We start from the raw sequence: 22,753 nt of genomic DNA, 5'->3' as shown, positions 1-22,753 counted from the left end.
CTTGCGTTGGAGAGCCATTCCCACTTCCTGGATAGCACCAAGGACTGTCTAAAGAGGACGAGACGCGAAGACCGTATGGGCGACGCCATGTTGCTCCATGGTGCTCTATGGAAGGAAAGAAACATGCGCAATGGGCTATATGCAGCCAACACTTCCGCGTTCAGCTTCCTTGGTCTCAACTGCGCATGTTTCTTTCCTTCCATGGAGCGCCATGTGAGCAACATGGTGTCGCCCGTACGGTCTTCGCGTCTCGTCCTCTTTAGACAGTCCTTGGATAGCACCAGAGAGCATGATAATTAAATGGCAAGTGAGTGTGTGCTGAATGGGCACGAAGCCAGATCAATTTAGGACCATACCGAGGCACCCTGGTGACTCAACCAGTTCATGTCCTGTGTTCGAGCACAACTCCAGGACCCGTGTAGGATGTACTGTACTGTACTGTACTGTACTCACTCCTCTTCCCTCACTTTTCTCTCAGCAGAAACAAAACTGCCTTTAGGGGAGTTGTAGGCGGTGTAGGCCAGGGTTTTCATAGTAATGTTGGGAGTAGCAATCACTCTCTACTTCCTGGGCGACATACTGTAGGATGTGATAAAAAAGTCAAATTCTGCAAGAACTTTTGAATCATTTCCTTTTTGAGAATGAGGGTAAAAATGCAAATGAGATAGGTGTTGTCAAGGAAGGTGTCCTCATGAATGTTTGGTGGTTGGAGTCAAACTGAGAACTGGCCTCAATAGATTTCAGCTTCTGTTTATTATCAAGCTGTTTCAATAGTTTGACCAGCACTCACACTACACTTTCCTAATACAGTAGATGTATGCAACAACATGTCTCCATTCCTTTAGTGCCCTTAACTGGCACCAAAACCCATATTAGTGTCCTAGTACTGTCTAATACTAAAAGTAATTGCCGGCCGGGGATCGAACCCCGGGGCACTCTAACCACAAGGCCACTGAGCTGGGTGTTATGGACGACACTATGGCTATGGACCAGAACTACGACTAAACATTATTTTTAATGTTGCCACTAATGTTGGAGCAGCCATAAACTACACAGGTTCATCTCAATGTTCTGGGCATCTTTGTAATGTTAGTTTTAGTAAAAAGCAGGTAAAAGAGTAAAGATTGAGGCAGACTATAACATCAGTCATTCTGCCGTTCACTGTAGTGGAAGAGATGCGCCTGGTGAGGGTTTAAACCCCGCAGCTACGTCGAGTCCGCCTACAGGAAATACGTCAGCTGCGACCATGAGACCCGTTCCTGGATTCGTCTATAGCTCCTCTGCAGTTGTGAGATGGGTGTCCCTCTTTAGCTGGTCCCCAAAGGTCAACGTTTTTCTCCCCCTCGAGGTAGTGCCCTTTCTTGTTGGCTCTCGCAGTATAATAGGCAGGTGACCAGCTCAGGGTGGCAGACACAGTGGTCAGTAAGCTTCAGATGATGGTCCTTGATCTTGTCTGTCACTCTCAGCATGCTTTTTTTTGCCATGTTGGAGTAAGTTACTTTAAAATTTTCAATTGTAAGAAATAGTGTATGTTCTACTATGTTCTAGGTACTGTACGTGGCCTTGGTAACCTCCAGGAGGTTGGCTTCACACGACAGTATAGGACACTATATCACTTGCCATTTTATAGAGACAGCACATGTTTTTTGTGGATACTTTTTTATTTTTTATAAAGTATATTTATTGGTTTTAACAAAATTAAGGACAATAAAACAGACATTACACAACAAGAACATAATAACAGCTCAGGCACAACACTATTGTAAATAAAAAAAGATGGAATATACAAAGACATGGCAAGACTTGATATAAGTCGGGAGACTTATCAGATATCGCTGCCTGACGCACCTCCTACAGTGCCTTTTGAACAGGTGTGCTGTGACACCTCACTGAACACCTCTGTGGGCCTATAAACGGGTCACCAGCTGGGGACCACCATTCATCAACGTTTCGCTCCTTTAACCCCAGTTAGACTCAAAGACTGCACTGCCAGAAGAGTGCAGGCATTAAGTAGAGCTCTGAACACTATGGACCAGAGCTAGTCACATCGCAAATACCCAGGCAGCCCTGATATGACTGATGGAGTCAGGAGTGTTCTTTTAACTCAGATTGAGTTAAACTCTATATTATGTAATTTTATTGAGTGAATAATAGTTATTTTGTCCATTCTGTATGGTCGAGTATATGTTAATACAATACAAACTTATACAATAATTGGGCTTGTTGTATTTGGTCTCCCTGCTTTTCTATTGAGACATTTAGGTCCTGTGTCTGGACCATAGACTGTACAAAAATATGGACAAAGCGTTCTCCGGGTCTGATATCTATGGACGTAAGATGAATAAGCCTGTCAGTCCAATCGCCATCTTTCTAGATCCGTTTGGGCCCAGCTGGCCATTGGCTGGCCCAGACAACGAGGCGGGACTTCCCCCCCTTCTTCTTTGTTGGTTTTTATTTTGACTCGAGCGGGGGGTGGATCCCGATCATAGACTGTAACGGTAGCCACGCCCCTCAGAACATACTCGACTTTATGGTCATTTGTTTAATAAATGGGACCATCATTTTCCAAAAAGAATATTCTGACATGAGAAATTAGACTTTAAACTAGTGACTGGAAGCAGAAAGTATTCATGACCATGTTTATTAAGGTAATACAGTCTAGGTGAAGTTGGGACCAAATACATGGACCTCTATGGAGCTATGGGGTTTTTTGGGCCCAATGACAGCGCCACAACAGGCCATTATATGAACTTTCAGGAAGTCCGGATTTCCTACTGGCTTCACACAAATCCAGCCTCACTGCCCCCCTGGTCTGGACCGGACACGGCCTTTGACACAATCCCCCCCCCTATTGTGGCTCAAACTTTGGGAGAAAATGCATTCTACTCTATGCACCATAATGTTGAATGACCTACCAACATCCATTAAAGATCTCGACTCCCTACCCAACCTCAAAACTAAACTAAAAGAAATGGCTGACCTGAAAATACAAGTGAGCATGCATACGGTAACTCCTTGACACCTTGCTGGTAGCATGTCTCTGTATTATAACCTGTTGATGCTACCGAGTTCCCTACCAAAATGTATTACGTGTATACATACAGTGATATTCTGAGGGTTCATTTTTCGAATTAAATTAATTTAATACTGCGTTTTGCTGTCGTGCCTTTACTGAGAGGACACTCTGGGACACAATGACTCACCCACCACTCAACTGGCTCCTCACTCAAAACTAAAGTATGGCAAACGCACGCACGCACGCACGCACGCACGCACACACACACACACACACACACACACACACACACACACACACACACACACACACACACACACACACACACACACACACACACACACGTGCAAACTGGGACAAAAAGGCAGAGAGAGAGGAGCATGTACTGATTGCACACTCACAGATCTGCACACAAAGATATGCAGATTTGCACACAAAAACAGAAACATTTGCTGACACTTGCATATATACGAAACATGGATAAAAAAAGGCACACACACACTCACTCAGGAGTGCAGTGATCAGGCATAAGTGATGTAAGTGTAAGTAAGCACTTCATTAAGCAGGTGAAGCCTCATTGTGGGTAATTGTCTGTCTGTTTTCATTTTATCAGCTGACACTTCTTATAGGAGTATCATTGTGTATATCACAACTTCCATATATTTAGGCTTACCTTTCAGGGATGTCATGCGCGAGCGTGTGTGTGTGTGTGTGTGCGCACGTGCGTGCGTGTACATGCTCGCGCGTGTGTGTAGGTGTGGGTGAATCGACAATGTCACAATAATACAACAATTAAAACAGACACTTGATGCTCGTTGAGGATATGATGAGCAGCACTTGACTCCAGTGTGGTGGCAATTGGACTGACCCAGATTAGCGCTCGCCTGTTTTGTCATGTCCTTGCCTTTCCTTTGTGTGCCTGTCTTTGTGAATACGTGCGTGTGTGTGTGTGTGTGTGTGTGTGTGTGTGTGTGTGTGTGTGTGTGTGTGTGTGTGTGTGTGTGTGTGTGTGTGTGTGTGTGTGTGTGTGTGTGTGTGTGTGTGTGTGTGTGTGTGTGTGACTGTGTACGCTCGCGCGTGTGTGTGCGTGCGTATGTCTGTCTGGACGTCCATGTTTTTGATACTATACAGTAGCAGTTATATTGTTGCCTCAAATACGTTTGACCCTCAGTTAATATATACCTAAAATACATAGAACCCAAAGAAAATATAGATTAGGACTTTAGGCCAACCACTTATACAAAACTAGAACTGCACTCTGTCGAGTGCATACTTGCTTGTTGCACACTAGTAGGCCATAAATGGCCAACTAGTGCGCAAGCTGAGCGCGCAAGTACTTTCGACCTCTGTAAACTGTCAAATCTCAGTATCTCTGTGAAGAAACGTTTGAAATGTCTAATTATTAGGTGTAACTATTTGCTACCTACCTACTTTATGCATATAAACACCTAGTATTATTAAGTATGGTTCAAGTTTCTATCTATATAAGAAATACAGTTTTATCGATTTAGATGTATTCTGGATCCCTTTTTAGTTTTTTAAAGAAAAAAAAATCATTGATATGTGATGAAAAAAAGGTATATAAACTGAATAAACTTAAAATATGTTATACAGTATATCTGATCTAATATAGTGATATTAATACTACAGTATATCTGATCTAATATAGTGATATTAAGACTAAATCATGATCAGAGTAATAGGTGTCTCTAACTTCAATTTCTGTAATAATACTTTCACATTTGTTAAAATATACAAAAACCGTCCCAGCCAACCCGCCACTTTTGATGCGTATGCAAATAAAATAGCAAATTGTGCCTGATTTGCTGGGACCAGAGTACATGGTGTGTATATGTATGACTAGCTCTCAACGATGACGTAAGACATTATGGTCATGTATGTAATCTGGTCCCAGCAAATCAGGCACAGCTATATTACATACATGACCATATGTCTTACGTCATCATTGAGAGCTAGTTATACATATACTATATAGACTATAGAGTATGTAGTTGTAAGTTGATTAGCGGTATATTGTGGTTACTTTGCGCCAAAAACCGTGCCAGCCAACTCGCCACTTGATGCATATGCAAATAAAACAGCAGATTTGTGCCTGGTTTGCTGGGACCAGATTACATAAATGACCATATTTCTTACGTCATTATTGAGAGCTAGTCATACATATACACACCATGTACTCTGGTCCCAGCAAATCAGGCACAATTTGCTATTTTATTTTACTGATTATGTATATAGTATACGTATGACTAGCTCTAAATGATGACGTAAGACATATGTATACATATACATGCTATATAGAGTATGTAGTTGTAAGTTGATTAGCGGTATACTGTGGTCACTTTGCGCCAAAAACCGTGCCAGCCGACCCGCCACTTGATGCGTATGCGGATAAAACAGCACATTTGTGCCTGGTTTGCTGGGACCAGATTACATAAATGACCATATGTCTTACGTCATCATTTAGAGCTAGTCATACATATACACACACCATGTACTCTGGTCCCAGCAAATCAGGCACAATTTGCTATTTTATTTTACTGATTATGTATATAGTATACGTATGACTAGCTCTAAGACATGGTCATTTATGTAATCTGGTCCCAGCAAACCATAGGCACAAATTTGCTGTTTTATTCGCATACGCATCAAGTGGCGGGTCGGCTGGCACGGTGCACACAGACCGGGCGAAATTATTACTTGCGCGCTCTGCTTGCGCAAGTAATTACTAGGGCGGTGCCCACCTTGTGATGTCAGAACAGGCCAGATCCATATATGGAGATATAGGGGTGGTCAGGTGGTCCAGACGACCACATGGATATGTTTTGGAATTCAATTTCAGTTATAGCCTATACTGCATTCATTTGTATCTCTCCATTTGACAGATTTAGCGTAGGCCTATAATAATAGTTGGACGTTTTACCAGTGGCAGTATAGCTACTGGTCTGGGTTATCCTTCAGATAACCACATGAAGGCGCTGTTATGCAGCTAAACATTTTCAGTGTTTCCCAACTCTAGCCCTGCACCACGGCTGGGATCTTTCTGCTAAGAGCTAGTTGTTCTGATCTGGAATTTCATCGACTTAGCGTAGCAGTATTGAAGTATTTATTAACAATTTGCAGAATTACAGTACATTTCAAGCACAACTTAATACAAAAAACTGTTAACTGTGAGTGGACGACACCATGAGCTGTAATGCTTTATGGTGTTTACAAGAGGGTCCAACATTTTCAATTAATCATAACATTTAGAGACTACAAATATACACTTCTAACCAAAAACAGGAAATCATCATAAAGGAGGAAAAGAAGGGGGGGGAAACATATACGTAGCCTACAGTGAGGGGAAAAAGGAGTGGGTGGGAATTCAGATTTTACGGGGGGAGAGCTGTTTTGAAGGAGTCAAGGGATTCACATGTCTTAATGACAGTTGGTAGGGCGTTCCACATTTCTTTGTGGCATAGGAGCGAAATTAATGTAGTCCCTTGTTTGTGGGTTGCACATGTGGTTTGTTGAACGCCATCCATGGTGTTATGGGTGTGGGCTTCATGACATTATGGAAGTATTTAGACAGGGACATGGGTATCTTGGTTGGTGGTGTATCGAAACTTGTGGACCAAACCCATTGCAAGATGCTCTGTCGTCGACCTTAAGCCATTCCAGCCTATATCAAAGTGGGCAGGGTGATGTGGGTTCGGGGAGTGAGGCCAAGTAGTAGCGTGACCAGTTTGTTTTGGGAAGTCTGGAGCCTAGTTTTAAGGGCCTTTGAGGTGCTGTGGTACCAAGAGGTGCATGCATCGTCGAAGAAACCTTGGGCTCCTGTTAGGGTCTTCAGGGTGTTTTTGTTGACCAGTGAGGAGATGACTTTTTTGATTACGTTGTTGGCCATTTTACCACCGCAAAGATTTGCCTCCAGGATGGATCCTAAATATAGGAAGGTAATTTCAACTTTTCGTGTGATAATATTGTCAGCCACTCTAACAGAGAAGCCATCTGCCATGCTGAGATTATTATTTGATCCAAAGAGAATGGATTCATTCATTCATTCATTCATGGACTTAACGTATATAGCAGTATTGAAGTAGGCCTATACTATGTAGATGGGTATCAGGTATCGCCCCTAAACCATCTCGCCCCTCGGTTTTCTTCCCGCCGACCTCACGCCGACCGCTCGGAGCCGCGGTTCTTGTATTCTTTATTTTGTGTTACTGAGAATAAGGTTAGAAACAAGTTTAGGGTTATATAGGCATAGTTTTACTGGGGTTAAGTTTAGAGCCTATATACGTCAGATCATCAGGGATTCAGGATTTTATGAAGTAAAGACCTATATGTGACTTCAGTGCATGGATGTATTACTGATACAAACGTCATAGGGCAGTGGTTTTTAACCAGTGGTCCGGAGACCACCATGTGGCCCAGCTAAATGATGGAGAGTTAAGAACCAAATGCATGGACCCTATTATAGATCTTTGAGAGCGTGTAATGAAACCAAATGGACTTCATTTTATGCCCTCGAGAGTCAATTTATTGTTAAACATCTGCATTACTTAATTTACAAGAAGTCGACACAATTATAGAGATTGTAGGATAATTGTTATTTTGATCACCACATCAATACGGCATGTAATTGTGGACACTTTAATCTTAACCAACGACAACAACATATTCTTTAGTTTGGGGTCTGAGAGGCTAAATGTCATCAAATGGTGGTCCGTGGCTCAAATGCAGAATACATAATGGTCCTTGATATGAAAAGGGTGGAAAACCAGTATTTGGGTATCTATACCTTACTCTTACCAGCAGGTGGCGGCATAATCTCGTTTTCCTCGCCTCCATCATTGATACAGCCGTGTCAGGTCAGCTGTGTGCCCAGCGGCTGACTGACTGATGATAACGATGTTAACTTCAACTTATAGTCAAATAGAAGCATATACCGGTATACGTACAGTGCAGTTTAAAAAACTGATCTATAGTTTACTGTCTTATGAGTTTTTTTAAGAAATGTGCCATATATACTGCATGCATGCCTATAGCCTGGCTGTATTGGCCAGCTCTTATATGCAATCAATGCTGCGGTGTCAAGGTGACCATAATGTGACAACGCAGCATTGATTGCACAGCCTACAGCTAGCCCTCAGTGTATTAGTCTCCATAGTCTCTCTCTCTCTCTCTCTCTCTCTGTGTGCGTGTGCGTGTGCGCGCGCGTGTCTCTTAGGCCTATATCAATATTTGTAAATTGACAAAACGTTTTTCCCCCTATATTTACAAGAATACGGTATTCATGAAGATTAAATATGCATTTAGTCAAAAGAAAGCATGACCCTGCATGCATGCATGCCCAAATAAATCCCCAAACAAATGGTGTGAATTGATCCATTTGACATGTGTTGACTCTACAGTAACCGAAGAAGGCATGTTGCACCAAATTGTAGCCTATAGTATATACTCTTGGAGTTGAAATAACTGGATTAATTGATTCATTAATTGATTCATTAATTAATTAAGACTTTACTGTGTGGCTGTTTCTGTAAGGTATATTGTTTCTGGTCAACAACTTCTGACCTCTTGAGTCTTAATTGACTTCACAGTGAAACAGCCCCCGTTCGTCTCTCTCTCTCTCTCTCTCTCTCTCTCTCTCTCTCTCTCTCTCTCTCTCTCTCTCTCTCTCTCTCTCTCTCTCTCTCCTCCCCCCGCTCTCTCTCTCCCCCCCCCGCTCTCCGTTGTTGATAGTGATGGATGTATCCGACCATTGCGCGTTGTGGAGAGACGAGACAGTGAGTCCATAGCGGCCTAATAATGGCCCCGCTGACAGACTCTCCCTGGCTCTCACCTGAACCACACCTGCGGACACCTTCTCTCTCCACATCACGCAACAACAACACATAGGGCTCCGTACGGTACAGTAGGCTACACTGCATGCCGTACATGTACGCGGGAGCGCGCATCGCATGAATGCACCCTTGGATAAGGTGGTCGAGCCGAGTTTATACCTACCGGGGCATCTTTCTTCCCCGAGCCTAAATGCGCGTTTGTTTGGCGGCGTCAATGGGAGCCTCTCTCACGTTTTGAACGACTCGCGGACCTTCTCTTCCCGTAACTTTTGATGGGGACTTCGACAACAAGGAAGGAAAATGCCTGTGATGAAGGGATTATTGGCGCCTCAGAACACCTTCCTGGACACCATAGCCACGCGCTTTGACGGCACTCGTAAGTTTGTTTTTCTATAGTCGTCTTCAGAATCCTATACTTGTGGGAGTTTATATGAAGCTTTCGGCTTTGTTGCGTCCTTTTATGTATCGGAGCTTTGATTGAATCTCATTATGGAAATGAGCATTCAATTTACCAGTTAATAATATGTGGGGAGTCTGCTATACTTCATGGTATAGTGGCTCTTAAATATATTATTTGTAAAGTTAAAAGAAAACGGGGAGGAAAATAAATCACCCCCTTTTCTGGTGTAGATTTCAGTTTATTGTTTTTCTCTGCAAATGCATATTATTTTACAACTTCAGGCGTCGTCATCATCATCATCACAGACACATGCCCTTTATAGTTTCCACCGATAGTTTAAGACAAAGAAAGTCCCGTTAATGTTAATCCTTAAAGCCGAAACACAACGAAGCAGTTAAAGCAGCCATGCGCTTTGTTTCTCTATCTGATCTTTCAGCACCACGGACAGTGACAGAGTTGCTCCATCCATGCGCGCAAAATTCAGTCAACTTAATTGTAAGGGCTGCCTGCACCAAGTTGGACAGCCTGTATATTGCCAGATTACATTACACCCAAATAAATGTGTTTTTTGCCACATATCTGAACCACGTGCCAGCGTGAACATGTATTATCGCTGCTGCGCCTTGACAAGGAGGCAAGTGCGATTTTCCTATCGCCTTTCGCACAGAGACAGCCAGGCATAGCTTTGGGCAATAAACAATGGCATTAAACCGTAACTTTATATGAACGCGTTACGCGACTTTTGTATAGTTCTCAGAGTCAGCATGGCTAATGAGCAACTTCTGACTGTAGCCTACCACAGACGTGCAAATTGAGTGCTTATTTATACAATGAAGCTTTATTATTCCACAATATCACACCAACTATGACTGCTTACATTCTCCTCCGTGAAGTCCAGTGCTGAGTCTGCTTTTGTACAGATTATGTGCAGGCTACTACTGTCACACACAAATTAAATGTTAGGAATTTGATCTCAAGGACTTCTGTTGGTTGGTTTTAGATGATAAAATAAATTCCTAGCTCTCTTTGCATTTTTATTTCAACTTAATAAATTGATGCATGTTGGATATTATATTACTTTGGGAATGAGTCAGGAGTCAGATTTTAACCACTTAATTCCTATTTTATATAGGCTACTTCGTTACAGTGCAGGTTGCATGGGGAGAGAGTATATGTTTTGCACTCCGTGTGTGTGTGTGTGTGTGTGTGTGTGTGTGTGTGTGTGTGTGTGTGTGTGTGTGTGTGTCCGTTACCAGCTAATCTCCGGCACCGTTGGCCCGATCCATGCCCAATCTTCCTGAACGGCCTATAGCGCCACCAGGAGGCTGACATTTTTTGCTATTACTCCTCCAGATTTTGACTAAAAATCCTGCAAATCGTTACACAGTATCTCTATAGTCATGTGCTCAAGACGGTCCGATATTTCATATTCCATCCTAATTGGCTAACATTGGCTTTTCAAGTTTGCAGGACTGGCCCGTTTTGAACAAAAAGCCTCAAATCATGAATGCATCGTGCAATTTATATGAAATCTTTCCTGCAGGAATATACCTGCACCCTTTTCACATTGGCCTGTTATAGCGCCACCAGGAGGCCACAACAGACCTGAGGGGCTATTTTTGACAATTTATAACAAATTCTGCATGACAATGATTCCCAAAATAGGGATGCATGCCAGGTTAAAAGTGGTCTAGGAAAGCATTGCTGAATCCTATATTTCAAACAAATTTCTGTTACTGAATGTTTTTTTGTTTTTGTTTATATATATTTACGTTTGACTATTAAGTAACCTATAAAGGCAGTCTTTGTTTCTGTATGACTCTGTCCTTCTGTCTCCACTTTCTTCCTCCAGCTGCTGTCTCTACCTATGTCTCTACCTCTGTCTCTCTCTGTCTCTCCATGTCTCCACCCCTGTCTTCATCCCTGTCTCTACCTATGTCTCTACCTCTGTCTCTCCCTGTCTCCACCCCTGTCTTCATCCCTGTCTCTACCTATGTCTCTATCTCTGTCTCTCTCTGTCTCTCCATGTCTCCACCCCTGTCTTCATCCCTGTCTCTACCTCTGTCTCTATACCTCTGTCTCTCTCTGTCTCTCCATGTCTCCACCCCTGTCTTCATCCCTGTCTCTACCTCTGTCTCTATACCTCTGTCTCTCTCTGTCTCTCCATGTCTCCACCCCTGTCTCCATCCCTGTCTCTACCTCTGTCTCTATACCTCTGTCTCTACCTCTGTCTCTCTCTGTCTCTCTCTGTCTCTCCATGTCTCCACCCCTGTCTTCATCCCTGTCTCTATCTCTGTCTCTCTCTGTCTCTCCATGTCTCCACCCCTGTCTTCATCCCTGTCTCTATCTCTGTCTCTCTCTGTCTCTCTTTGTCTCTCTCCATGTCTCCACCCCTGTCTTCATCCCTGTCTCTATCTCTGTCTCTATCTCTGTCTCTATCTCTGTCTCTCTCTGTCTCTCTCTGTCTCTCCCCATGTCTCCACCCCTGTCTTCATCCCTGTCTCTATCTCTATCTCTGTCTCTATCTCTGTCTCTATCTCTGTCTCTCTCTGTCTCTCTCTGTCTCTCTTTGTCTCTCTCCATGTCTCCGCCCCTGTCTTCATCCCTGTCTCTACTGTATCTCTGTCTCTACCTCTGTCTCTCTCTGTCTCTCTCTGTCTCTCCTCATGTCTCCACCCCTGTCTTCATCCCTGTCTCTATCTCTACCTCTGTCTCTCTCTGTCTCTCCCTGTCTCCACCCCTGTCTTCATCCCTGTCTCTATCTCTGTCTCTATCTCTGTCTCTCTCTCTCTGTCTCTCTCTGTCTCTCCTCATGTCTCCACCCCTGTCTTCATCCCTGTCTCTATCTCTACCTCTGTCTCTCTCTGTCTCTCCCTGTCTCCACCCCTGTCTTCATCCTTGTCTCTATCTCTGTCTCTATCTCTGTCTCTCTCTCTCTGTCTCTCTCTGTCTCTCCTCATGTCTCCGCCCCTGTCTTCATCCCTGTCTCTATCTCTGTCTCTATCTCTGTCTCTCTCTGTCTCTCTCTGTCTCTCCTCATGTCTCCGCCCCTGTCTTCATCCCTGTCTCTATCTCTGTCTCTCTCTGTCTCCCTCTGTCTCTCCTCATGTCTCCGCCCCTGTCTTCATCCCTGTCTCTATCTCTGCTCTCCCACATGTCTCCATCCCTGTCTCTGTCTTATCTGTCACTGAGTATGTCTTTCCAGCTCCCATTCTCTCTCTTTCCTCTTCCTATCCCCCTCTGCTCCCGAGCAACGTATCTCCCTGCTCCAGTTCGGTTGAGCCACTTGATAAATGACTATGTGTGCATCACGACACTAACAATAGACAAGCATCTATATTTCGCCCTCCCTATATTTTTTTCCCTTCAGTTTGTGCATGCATGCCCACGTGCTCAGGTACTGTCGTTATAGGACAGCAGAAGCAGACATTTTGTCCCTCGGACAGGTGTTCCATTCTAATAGTTTTCCAGGGGGAGTGTCGGTGCATATGGCTCTCAAACACTTCCATGCTATTAAATAATCCACATTTGAAAATATTTTCTTTTGTCTCTATAGAGACAGACATTTGAAAAGATTTTCTTTTCAAATTTTGAAAAGATTTTCTTTTGAGGGACCTGATGAGGGACCTCCAGAAGAAATGTGTCAACATTTGTTGAAATGTGGAGAAAAAAGCAGATCTACAAACTACGTTGTGAGTGAGCTTGTTAATCGATTTTCTTTAAGTCGACAAGACAAAATAGGTCTGATGAAGGCCGCAAGGTCGAAACGTTAGTCTCTCTTTTTGTATGCTCAGCACCTAAATAAAAGGCTCAAATTGTCCGTGCTGCTCCAGTCTCTTCTCCTTATGCAACTTTGATGTCCCTGCACCTGTGAAGCACCGGATCAGCCGTTTCAGGCTTGAGGCGCGTTGGTAGACTCCCTTTCTACCAAGACAAAATAGGTTGTTTAAACTGTTACTCGTTTTGCTGGGGACCCCCTGGAACCACCTCAAGGACCACTGGGGGGTCTGAGAATCAGTGCTATACTGTGTACAGGCTTAAATGGCTTGTCCCGTACGACATTCCCAGCAGGTCAAGTGCTCATGTCCTTGAGGACAGCAGAAATTAACAACCACCTACAGTACAGGCTATATAAGATTGGACGAGGGCTGGGAGGCAACAGTGCTTGACGGGACAAATTGGGCGGTGATAGAATGGCCCAGCAGAATATAGGAAGGGGAAGACCCTGAAATCTCTGCGAGATCATGTCTCTGACATCATCAGCACCCTGTGGCAGGACCAGAAGCCATGGATGCTGACTGGAATTATTGGATGGGGTGGAAATGACAATTTGCTGCAGGGTTGTTTGTTTGGATTAGATTTTCTATTTGGAACTATTTTAGCCCAACTGCATGCGGCCGGCCTCGAGTATGAAAAACTCATGACACAAACAGAAACACACCGTGGTGTACCAGTAAACCCTTGGAAACCCACAATTTGTAAGAGCACAATTTGTGTATGCATTGTGTAGACACACTAACAAAACGCAGCAGGGAACCCGGCATGTTATACCTGATACTTACTTTACTTAGTGGTTATTACACCTTTCACGTGTTTGTTGAAAGAATGCTCTTCCATACCAAGCTCTAATTTAGGCTTTTGGCAGGACATAATTTGTGCCTGAATAATTTGTATTGGCAGAATGTCTAGTATCTTCCACCAAGTCAGAACACTGTAACAAATACTTTTTGTCAATGTCATAGCCACATTAAAAAGAGGCAAAGCCTTTTAAAAAAACATAAAAAAGGTAAAAGGAGCAGACAACATTGGCAGGAAAAAGTGCTGATGCATTCAAAGTGCATCAGCACTTTTCCCTGCCAATGTTGTCTGCTCCTTTTACCTTTTTAATGTTTAAAAAAAAAAGAAAAAAAAGGCTTTGCCTCTTTTTAATGTGTCCAGTTGGCCACATTGCCCAACTGGATCGTACATCAACGTCACTGATATATTGGTCCGGGAAACTTGCCATAACTTAATTCCAAAGAATATATTCACCTGCGATCCATGTCCTTGCTTTCAAAGTTGAAAGTAGTTTGAAAGTAATTTTTACTTTTGAACGTTCAAATCGATCCACAATGGTACTCAGGTCGATCCACCCTCAAAAACATTTCCCACTCAACGGAACATCATACTGTGAAAACACCATTTGTTTATTTGTTGTTCTTCAGAACATGAGGAATCTGAAGTGGCAAAAAAAAAAAACTCCCGGAGAGAAGACGTCTGTCTCACATAGTGCAGCACCAAAACAATCCCTCAGTTTGTGATAAAAGCATGAAATGTGGTACACTTATAGCCAAAGGCATTCCAAAAAGAATTGGATATGGAGGCATCACAAATTTTCAACATGGCATCCATGGCAACCATTTTTTTAAATGACCGCCAGGCAACAACTGTTTTCTTATGAGTGATGGATGTAATATGATATTTAAGACTTATTTACCATAGTACTTGATAAATGTATTTTGGGTCATTTTAAATTGTCATTGAATATGGCAACCGTCACTTGTATGACGTCAAATCAGTCATTTCTTTATGATGCAGATTGCAGAATTGACCAGAAGCTTCCTTTTACCTCACAACTGAATATGACCACCGTCATATGGCCGAAATAAAAATGATAATTGCAAGGAAATAGAGCTATTTTATTGGAATGTATTGAAAATGTTGATCCAATAAACTTAAAAATCCCCATATCTGCTAAATGGAAACAACTGAACCATTCGATGAATGGAAATGCAATAGAGTGGATGTTGAAGCACAACCAGGGCTCACATGGTGACACCGCTGCTGTGAAATTATACCTCCTGTGGTATGTCATTTGAGGCTGAAGACAGTTTCAACGGGGCATGCGTAAGCTCAGGAAACAGCCCACACAGCCTACACCGTCTTTTCCCCGTGGCCAACAAGCTTGACACAGTGTCACAACCAGTCAATACATGGAACACTATAGTATAGTAGCATGCTTTCTCAGGCCCTAGACCCTGCTGCAATTTAATGGGCAGCTGGAAATTGTGCTGTCTCTATCTCTATTGCCGACTATGACTTGCCTCAGTTGACCACAGGGAAAATACCGTGTGGGCTGTATGGGCTGTGTTTCCTGAGCTTATATATGTCACGGTTCAGGACAGGCATGTGTTGGACCCAAGGCAGGCAGGTCGAATACAAGGGGAAGCACCCTATGATCCGAGGGACCATTGCTCCGAAGGAGCATTGGTCCGAGGTGCGCTGGGGGTCAGGTGAGGGTTGGGGTTAGGTTTAGGTGTCTGCCCCGGGGGAGGTTAGGGTTAGGGTGAGGGTTTGAGGTAGGTTGTCGATCGGACCAATGGACCGTCGGCATATTGACGCGGACCCGAATACAAGGGGGTTTATTAACCAAAAAACAGGAGATCAGGAACATACACTGGAACACGAGGAAACAAGGAAAAACTAGGAGCAAGGCAAAACACTAGGAACATGGAAAATCACGCGGAACAAAAACCCACCACAAGACAACATTTTACGAACGAACAAGGGACTAAAAACACAAGACCATACTTATAGAAAAGGGGTAACTAGACACAGGTGAACACCACAGACAATTAACACTGGGATAGGCTGGGGAACTAAGGGGACACAGGTGGAAACATGGGCAATCACAGGACTAGTGAGACAAGACAGGAACAGAACTACAGGGGCAGACAGGAAGGCACAAAACAAGACTACAAAATAAGGTTCACAGTGTAAAGCAAAACTGCAACTAAGAAACAAGGAAAATGCAATACTTCAAAATCACAGGGACACAACAGAAAGGTAAAACAATAACAAAAACCAAGAACAGGGTACACAAGAAAACATAACACGTCACAGAACGTGACAATATACACATGTCCTGTTGAAACTGTGGTCGAAGACATCCGAGGGGGATTACGAATGAACCCTTCTGGACATGCCTACCAGATGCAGGCCAGTCCAGTTATGAACTTGTCTCTTGCAAAATGTAAGAAGGGCCATTGTGTTCGTTACAGTACACAGAGCCCTCTGTTTCTGTGAAGGCGAGTGTGAATAGTCTTCCCTGTGTTAGGTTTGGCCTCACTGCATTATGTTTGCCCGGTGAGATAGAAAGAAGCTTCTTGAAATTCTAAAGTTCCTAATTCAAATTCTGCATCAAGAAAAATGTATAATTCGACACAGAGATCATCCCCATCTGTCTGAAACAATGGTGGCCATTTAGAATTTTCAATGAAAATTGTCAATTATATGAAATAATAAATAAAATAAAACACATGACCAATTACGACTTTGACTTTGAATGAATTAAATTCAACAAATTTTGTCTGCAATATCATATTATATCCATCACCCATTAGAAAACAGTTGTTGCATGGTCATTTTGAAAAATGGCTGCCATGCGCTTGGGCGCCAGGTTGACAATTCATGATGCCTCCATATCCAAATATTTTGAGAACGCCTTTGGCTACATAAAGTGTACCAAAGTTCATGCTTTTATCACAAACGGAACGATTCCGTTATATATTTTGGAGCCATGCCGCTGGAGTAACAGCAGACAACACACTCAACAATCAAGAAGTCAATCAGACATCATCAGAGTCATATACGCAAAGCACTCGTTTCTACACTGTTCCGGGCAGCTCACCCGAACCCACCCAGTCACAAAGTGGCCTGTCTAGTGTCTAGCCCTGTGGGTGCTTTTCACTTGCACCGTGGCCAAAACACCAGCCTCCTTCTGCAGTTTTGTCGGTCTCTCACTGTCACTGACGATGACATTTATGCTGCATGAGTGTAGTAGTGTACTGAATGTGATGCGTGTCACATTCAGTATAAGATCAAGTTGCATCCATATTCTTCGCCGGAGCTGTTTTTGGGGCGTATACAGGGGGGCAGTCAGACAGATATTTTGTGAAGCCATAATGGCCTGTTGTGGCGCTGTCATTGGGCCCAAAAAAAACCATAGCCCCATAGAAGTCCATGTATTTTGGCCCAACTTCACCTAGACTGTATTACCTTAATAAACATGGCCATGAATACTTTCTGCTTCCAGTCACTAGTTTAAAGTCTAATTTCTAATGTCATAATATTCTTTTTGGAAAATTATGGTCCCATTTATAAAAAAAATGACCATAAAGTCGCCCATGTTCTGAGGGGCGTGGCTACCGTTACAGTCTATGAACGGGATCCCCCACCCACTCGAGTCAAAATAAAAACCAACGAAGAAGAAGGGGGGAAGTCCCGCCTCGTTGTCTGGGCCAGCCAATGGCCAGCTGGGCCCAAACGGATCTAGAAAGATGGCGACTTACAATTCAAGGACTGACAGGCTTCATTTTACGTTCATGTTAGACCCGGGGAACGCTTTGTCCATATTTTTTACAGTCTATGGGCGTATACCACTAAGTTTAGATCACCTCCTGTAGCTTTATACTCCATTCAAATCTGGAGTGTGTAAAAATCACACCCGTGTGAAGTGAGGGGCGCTCTTATCATCTTATACATCATCATGCATCATCTCATATGGCCAATCAGAATGCCTGTTGCCTGTGATTGGTTAGCTGATTTGCTCGTTTACATAAGACGTACATTTTCCCTTCAATTCTGATGCCATTTCTCCGTTCATCGTCAATGGCAAATCTTGAGACGTGTGGGGACAAAAGCTGTTTATAGAAGGGGCTAGCGCCCCTTAAAAACAGGCCCTTGTGGGTAAATGTAATGTCCATACAGTTCACTCACTATTGCAGACATGCTTACACGTACAGAACAAAATGTACATATTAAAAGCACATCATGTCACGGTGCGACTCAAGACAAGTAACATAGGACCCAAAATGCTGAACAGACAGGCAGGAGCAGAGAACGTCAAATTAAAGTATTTATTATACTGCAAACACTAGGTGAACATAACAGGAACATAGTCAAGCAGGGAACATAAAGAACTGAGGGTTTAAGTAGACACAGGGATCACAATACACAGGTGAACAGAACAAACAATCAACACTCCTATATCTGTCAGACTGCCTGCATGAGTATTGTCCCAGCTCGCCCCCTCAGGTCACTCGGTACTGAGCGGCTGATCGAAATCCCAACAAATGGCGAGAGACCTGGGCGAAGCTGTCTTTGCCAGCTATACGTATACAAGGATGTGGACTTTGAGGTTAAAGGGCAGGTGCCCAAACCCCCCATCTCTGCACATGCCTGAGAGAGAGAGAGCGAGAGAGAGACAGAGAGAGAGACAGAGAGAGAGAGGGGAAAGTGCACGAGTTGAAACAAGAGAAACAACCTTAAGGTTACTGCACTCTCAACACATGGCTCGGCTGCTTTGAGCCCGAGAGAAAAAGTTTGTTTTCGTCTCCACCGCATGTATTCAAGAAACTTGTGTGTGGGCGTGCGCAGGCTGCGCCTTTATGTCATGTGTGTGGTGTGTGCACACGTGCGAGCCATCTTTATACGTGAGCATGCACACGCATGCACACACACACACACACACACACACACACACACACACACACACACGCACACACACGCACACACACACACACACACACACACACACACACACACACAACCCCAGTTCCTCCCGGTCTTTGAACAGATGGTAAAGAGAGTCGTTCCTTCTTCTCCACCGTCTTTCAAAGCAACTCCCGCTCTAATTAAACCGCCGGTGGAACATCTTGGGGGGATCGGGACAATGATTACCACTGGCTGGTAAATGACGTGTTTAAAAAGCTCACCCGGGTCCTCTCGATCGGCATGCAGCGGCAATACGAGGAATCATCAAGCGGCAAGACGTCTAGCGGGGTCTCTTTAGAGTCGGTGAGCAGGCAGCTTATATAAACACGTACGCTGAACCCGTTGTTCCGTCTCACTGGCAGCCTTGTGACCTTATGGTGGAACTGTGGAAGTAATGTTATATATACTAACTTTAAACCCATTGTGGGCAGGAACCCCTTATTATGTTATGCTTTAGCTATATTGAAAAATGGCAGATCTACAAGCTCATAGCGGTGCCGCGCTACGAGCTTGTAGATCTGCTATTTTTGAGAAATCGTGGTGGGTCTCATTGCCCACGCCGTCTTTTTCTCTCCGGTCTCCATAAAGCATCCAGAGATACTGTAGCAAATACAAGTCAAACTAAGTCGGATGCACTGTGTATTCTTATATTGAAACACCCCAGTGTGTGTGTGTGCGTGCGTGCGTGCGAGCGTGCGTGTGTGTGGGCAGGAAACGGACACACATACCACCAAAAAACAATTCCGATACATTCAAGTCAATCATCGTATAGTGATGCCTGAATTATTTCATCATGGATTATAGATTTTGGATTATGGACTATCACTGTAAATTCATCCCGCATGTGGAAAGTTCATGCCTTTGACAACAACAAACACGAGTCGCTTCGTAGACATGGACTACATTATTATGGCTATATATATAGCCTGCAGTGCCATTTGTTATCAAGATAATTGGCTCCATCTCGCGCCAGGAGCCCTATCTCCTTCATTTTGGGATTTAGTGTTGTGTAAGAGACGGCGTTCCCCCGTAACAAAAATGCTATCATGTGCCACCACCTAAATCCTTAAAACACCTCCGCTACCCATTACATTATGCATAGGTGTGGTATGGGCGTTACGCAACTTAACCCATTCTGACCTGAGATCAGATTCTCGAAATGTCTTCTACATCCTGACAGTTTTCTGAAAAAGCTATGTTTCTATGTCAGTCGTTCTTCGATTTTTCAAAAATAGCAGACTTACAAGCTCGTAGCGAGCCACTCTGTGGCGCGCTATGAGCTTGTAAATCTGCTATTTTTCAATAGCTAAAGCATAACATAATGCTAACACCAAAAGGGGTTATACCGCCCCAAAAGTGTGCCGGGTTCCATTCCCTTTAAAGAGATCTATTATCCATAATCCATTATGCCCTGGATCTTTGCCATATGGAAGAGCAACAGTGCTCATGGAATACATTTATTTTAGATACAGAGGGTTGTTTTGTGTCCAGTATCTGACTATTCTGCCATCCACTCCACGACCAACACAGCTTAAGTTATGCTGCTGAATTTGACATTATTTTAAATCCATTACATATTTGCTTGCGTAATGGGGGTGATGAGGTGATGAAACTGAACGAGGGAACACAGTGCGCCTCATGGGTACAAATCTAATAACTTTTTTCACTAGACAATTAAACACAATGAGCACAAGGAATTGACACTCTGCTGATTAGAGGGAAATTACAATCACAGATTTGTGAAGAGACAGAACGAGACCTCTGAGCTGTGAATGTTTTGCAACAGTACATCAAGCCGAGGCAGCTCCAACTCAGGTCGCACCACCATCTGAGGAGCGCCTTCTTTTATCAAACGGATTGGCATTACGGGTGGGTTTGAAAAAGGCACTTTCCGTTGTCCTAAACCTGCGTGCATAAGATAGCAAATATAGGGAAAGCGCATCGACACTCATCGACACCACCCGCAAATACAGGTGTCGGCAAAATGAACAGTGGGTTGTGTGGCCTCAAGATAACGTATATACGCACAGTGGAAGCTCCTAAATGCGTAATTCACAGAACATGTTCGTTACTTGCGGATAAAGAATGCCGTACGATGTTCATATAGTCTCTATTATTCCCCCCCAATTCTTTATAGAACACAATCCTAAAAGCATCAAACCATTTTCAATGCCTGCGCGTGCATGCGTGGGACCCAATTCTGTCCGGCATCTAATATTGAGGATGAGCGCATGCATGCAGCTCCCTCCAACCCCTCCTCCACCCTCCCTCCAGGTGGAACGATGTCATCGTGTTGCTGGGAACACAACGGCTTCATTACTTAGATCGTGATCACAGTTCTTGTCCTGGTCTTATTATGCATGCATACCTGTAGGCAGGCCTTCTTAGATTGCCCTCCGTTGGTGGGTGAGAGAGAGGAGCGGCCTAATGAGTGTGTGTGGCTCTGGGACTGCTGTGTGGGAGAGTGATTAATGATCATTGACTGGAGACCTGTGCGCGGAGCGGAGAAGGACCGCTCGACTCGCTGAAATTGGATGGCATCGGCTGCTTGTTTTTTATTTTTATTTATTTATAGCAACGGCATTAGGAGGATGTCGTTCTGATGCGTTATTATAGTGCAGCTCTAGAAGTAGATGATCTGCACTTTAACCCATTTTGGACAGAGTTTGATTTTTTTATTTTTAAAGTGGTGCTCAACCTTTTTCATGTCAAGGACCCCCATAATTATCTCTATTGGGACACGGACCCCCATCTCAAAATACCCCCAGAACCCCCCTAGAAGCAAATATTTTAGTTAAAAATGTTCGCTCTGAAATATATATTCAATGATTTGCGCCACATTTTAACGATCTTTCAAAAATAGCAGACCTACAAGCTCGTAGCGCGCTATGAGCTTGTAGATCTGCTATTTTTCAATAGCTAAAACATTACATAATGCACCAACAGGGGTTCCCGTACAGAACGGGTTAAGGGGCCATCTGCGTCGGTGCGATACAAAGAGAGATCACGTCGGAAACAGAGACAGAGGTGGGAGTCGACTTCGGTTCTCATTAACGCTGACCTTGCTTCCAGCTATAGTTTAACAAGCCTTCGTGGTATATACCTCACCCCAGAAGACCCCTTCATCTAAGCCCTGTCATTGGTGGAATAATGTCTAAGGGCTATTATGCTCTCGACCTGTGCAGACGCAACACTTAAACTTCAAACCTCCCCACCTTCTAAATCAGTGGTTCCCAAAGTGGGTTCTGCAGGGTCCTTGAGGGAGTTCCAGGGGTCCTCCAGCTAAATGATAGTTTGGAACCTAATGTTTTGACCCTTATGGGTCTGTAACTCTGAGAGTGTATACAAATTTGGTTCCATTTGTACACTTAACAGAGTTAAATTAACATTGATTTCACAATATAAATTGGGGTCCCATGCAGAGATAGAAATGCCATTAAATGGGGGTCCGTAGCTGTATAGATGCATGTCAAAATGAGGGTCCTCGAAATTAAACGGGTTGAGAATCTCTGCTAGAGCCGTGACAATCTTCTCTTATATGAGGGTCCCTGGCATGTCTCTTCAAATGGAGGTCCGCGGGCTAATGAGTGGCAATGTGAAAATGTTTGGGAACTATACAGTAAATGAGGCTTGAGTTCCTGACGCAACATATAGTTTTCTGTCCCGACAAAGGGGAGGCACCTTCGCCCTATATAGTTTTTGTCACGGTGCGACTCAAGACAAGTAATATAGGACCCAAACAGACAGTCAGGAGCAGATAACATCAAATTAAAGTATTTATTATACTGAAAACACTAGGGGAACTGAACACCATAGCAACATCTATAGTCAAGCAGGAAACATAAGGGACTGAGGGTTTAAGTAGACACAGGGATCACAATACACAGGTGAACAGAACAAACAATCAACACTGGGATTGGCTAGAAGACTAACAGGACACAGGTGGAGAAAACT

At 43.6% G+C, this 22,753-nt stretch overlaps 2 protein-coding genes across 2 annotated transcripts in view; one reads left to right on the top strand and one right to left on the bottom strand.

Moving 5' to 3' along the window:
- LOC310867021 (cytochrome c-like) overlaps positions 1–22,753 on the bottom strand; it is a 453,272-nt gene that overhangs the window by 161,771 nt on the left and 268,748 nt on the right. The gene's annotated exons all lie outside the window — the stretch shown is intronic.
- Positions 9,166–22,753, top strand: part of kcnh8 (potassium voltage-gated channel, subfamily H (eag-related), member 8) — a gene marked incomplete at both ends in the record, with an annotated part of 139,831 nt that continues 126,243 nt past the window's right edge. Inside the window, one exon of the mRNA XM_083769261.1 lies at positions 9,166–9,241. Within this exon, the coding sequence (XP_083625387.1) occupies positions 9,166–9,241 (76 nt within the window). The remainder of the gene's footprint in view (positions 9,242–22,753) is intronic.

The sequence above is a fragment of the Protomyctophum parallelum genome (assembly GCF_964188405.1).
Source record: "Protomyctophum parallelum genome assembly, chromosome: 1".
Classification (NCBI taxonomy): Eukaryota; Metazoa; Chordata; class Actinopteri; order Myctophiformes; family Myctophidae; genus Protomyctophum; species Protomyctophum parallelum.
This window is presented reverse-complemented; position numbering and strand designations above follow the sequence as displayed.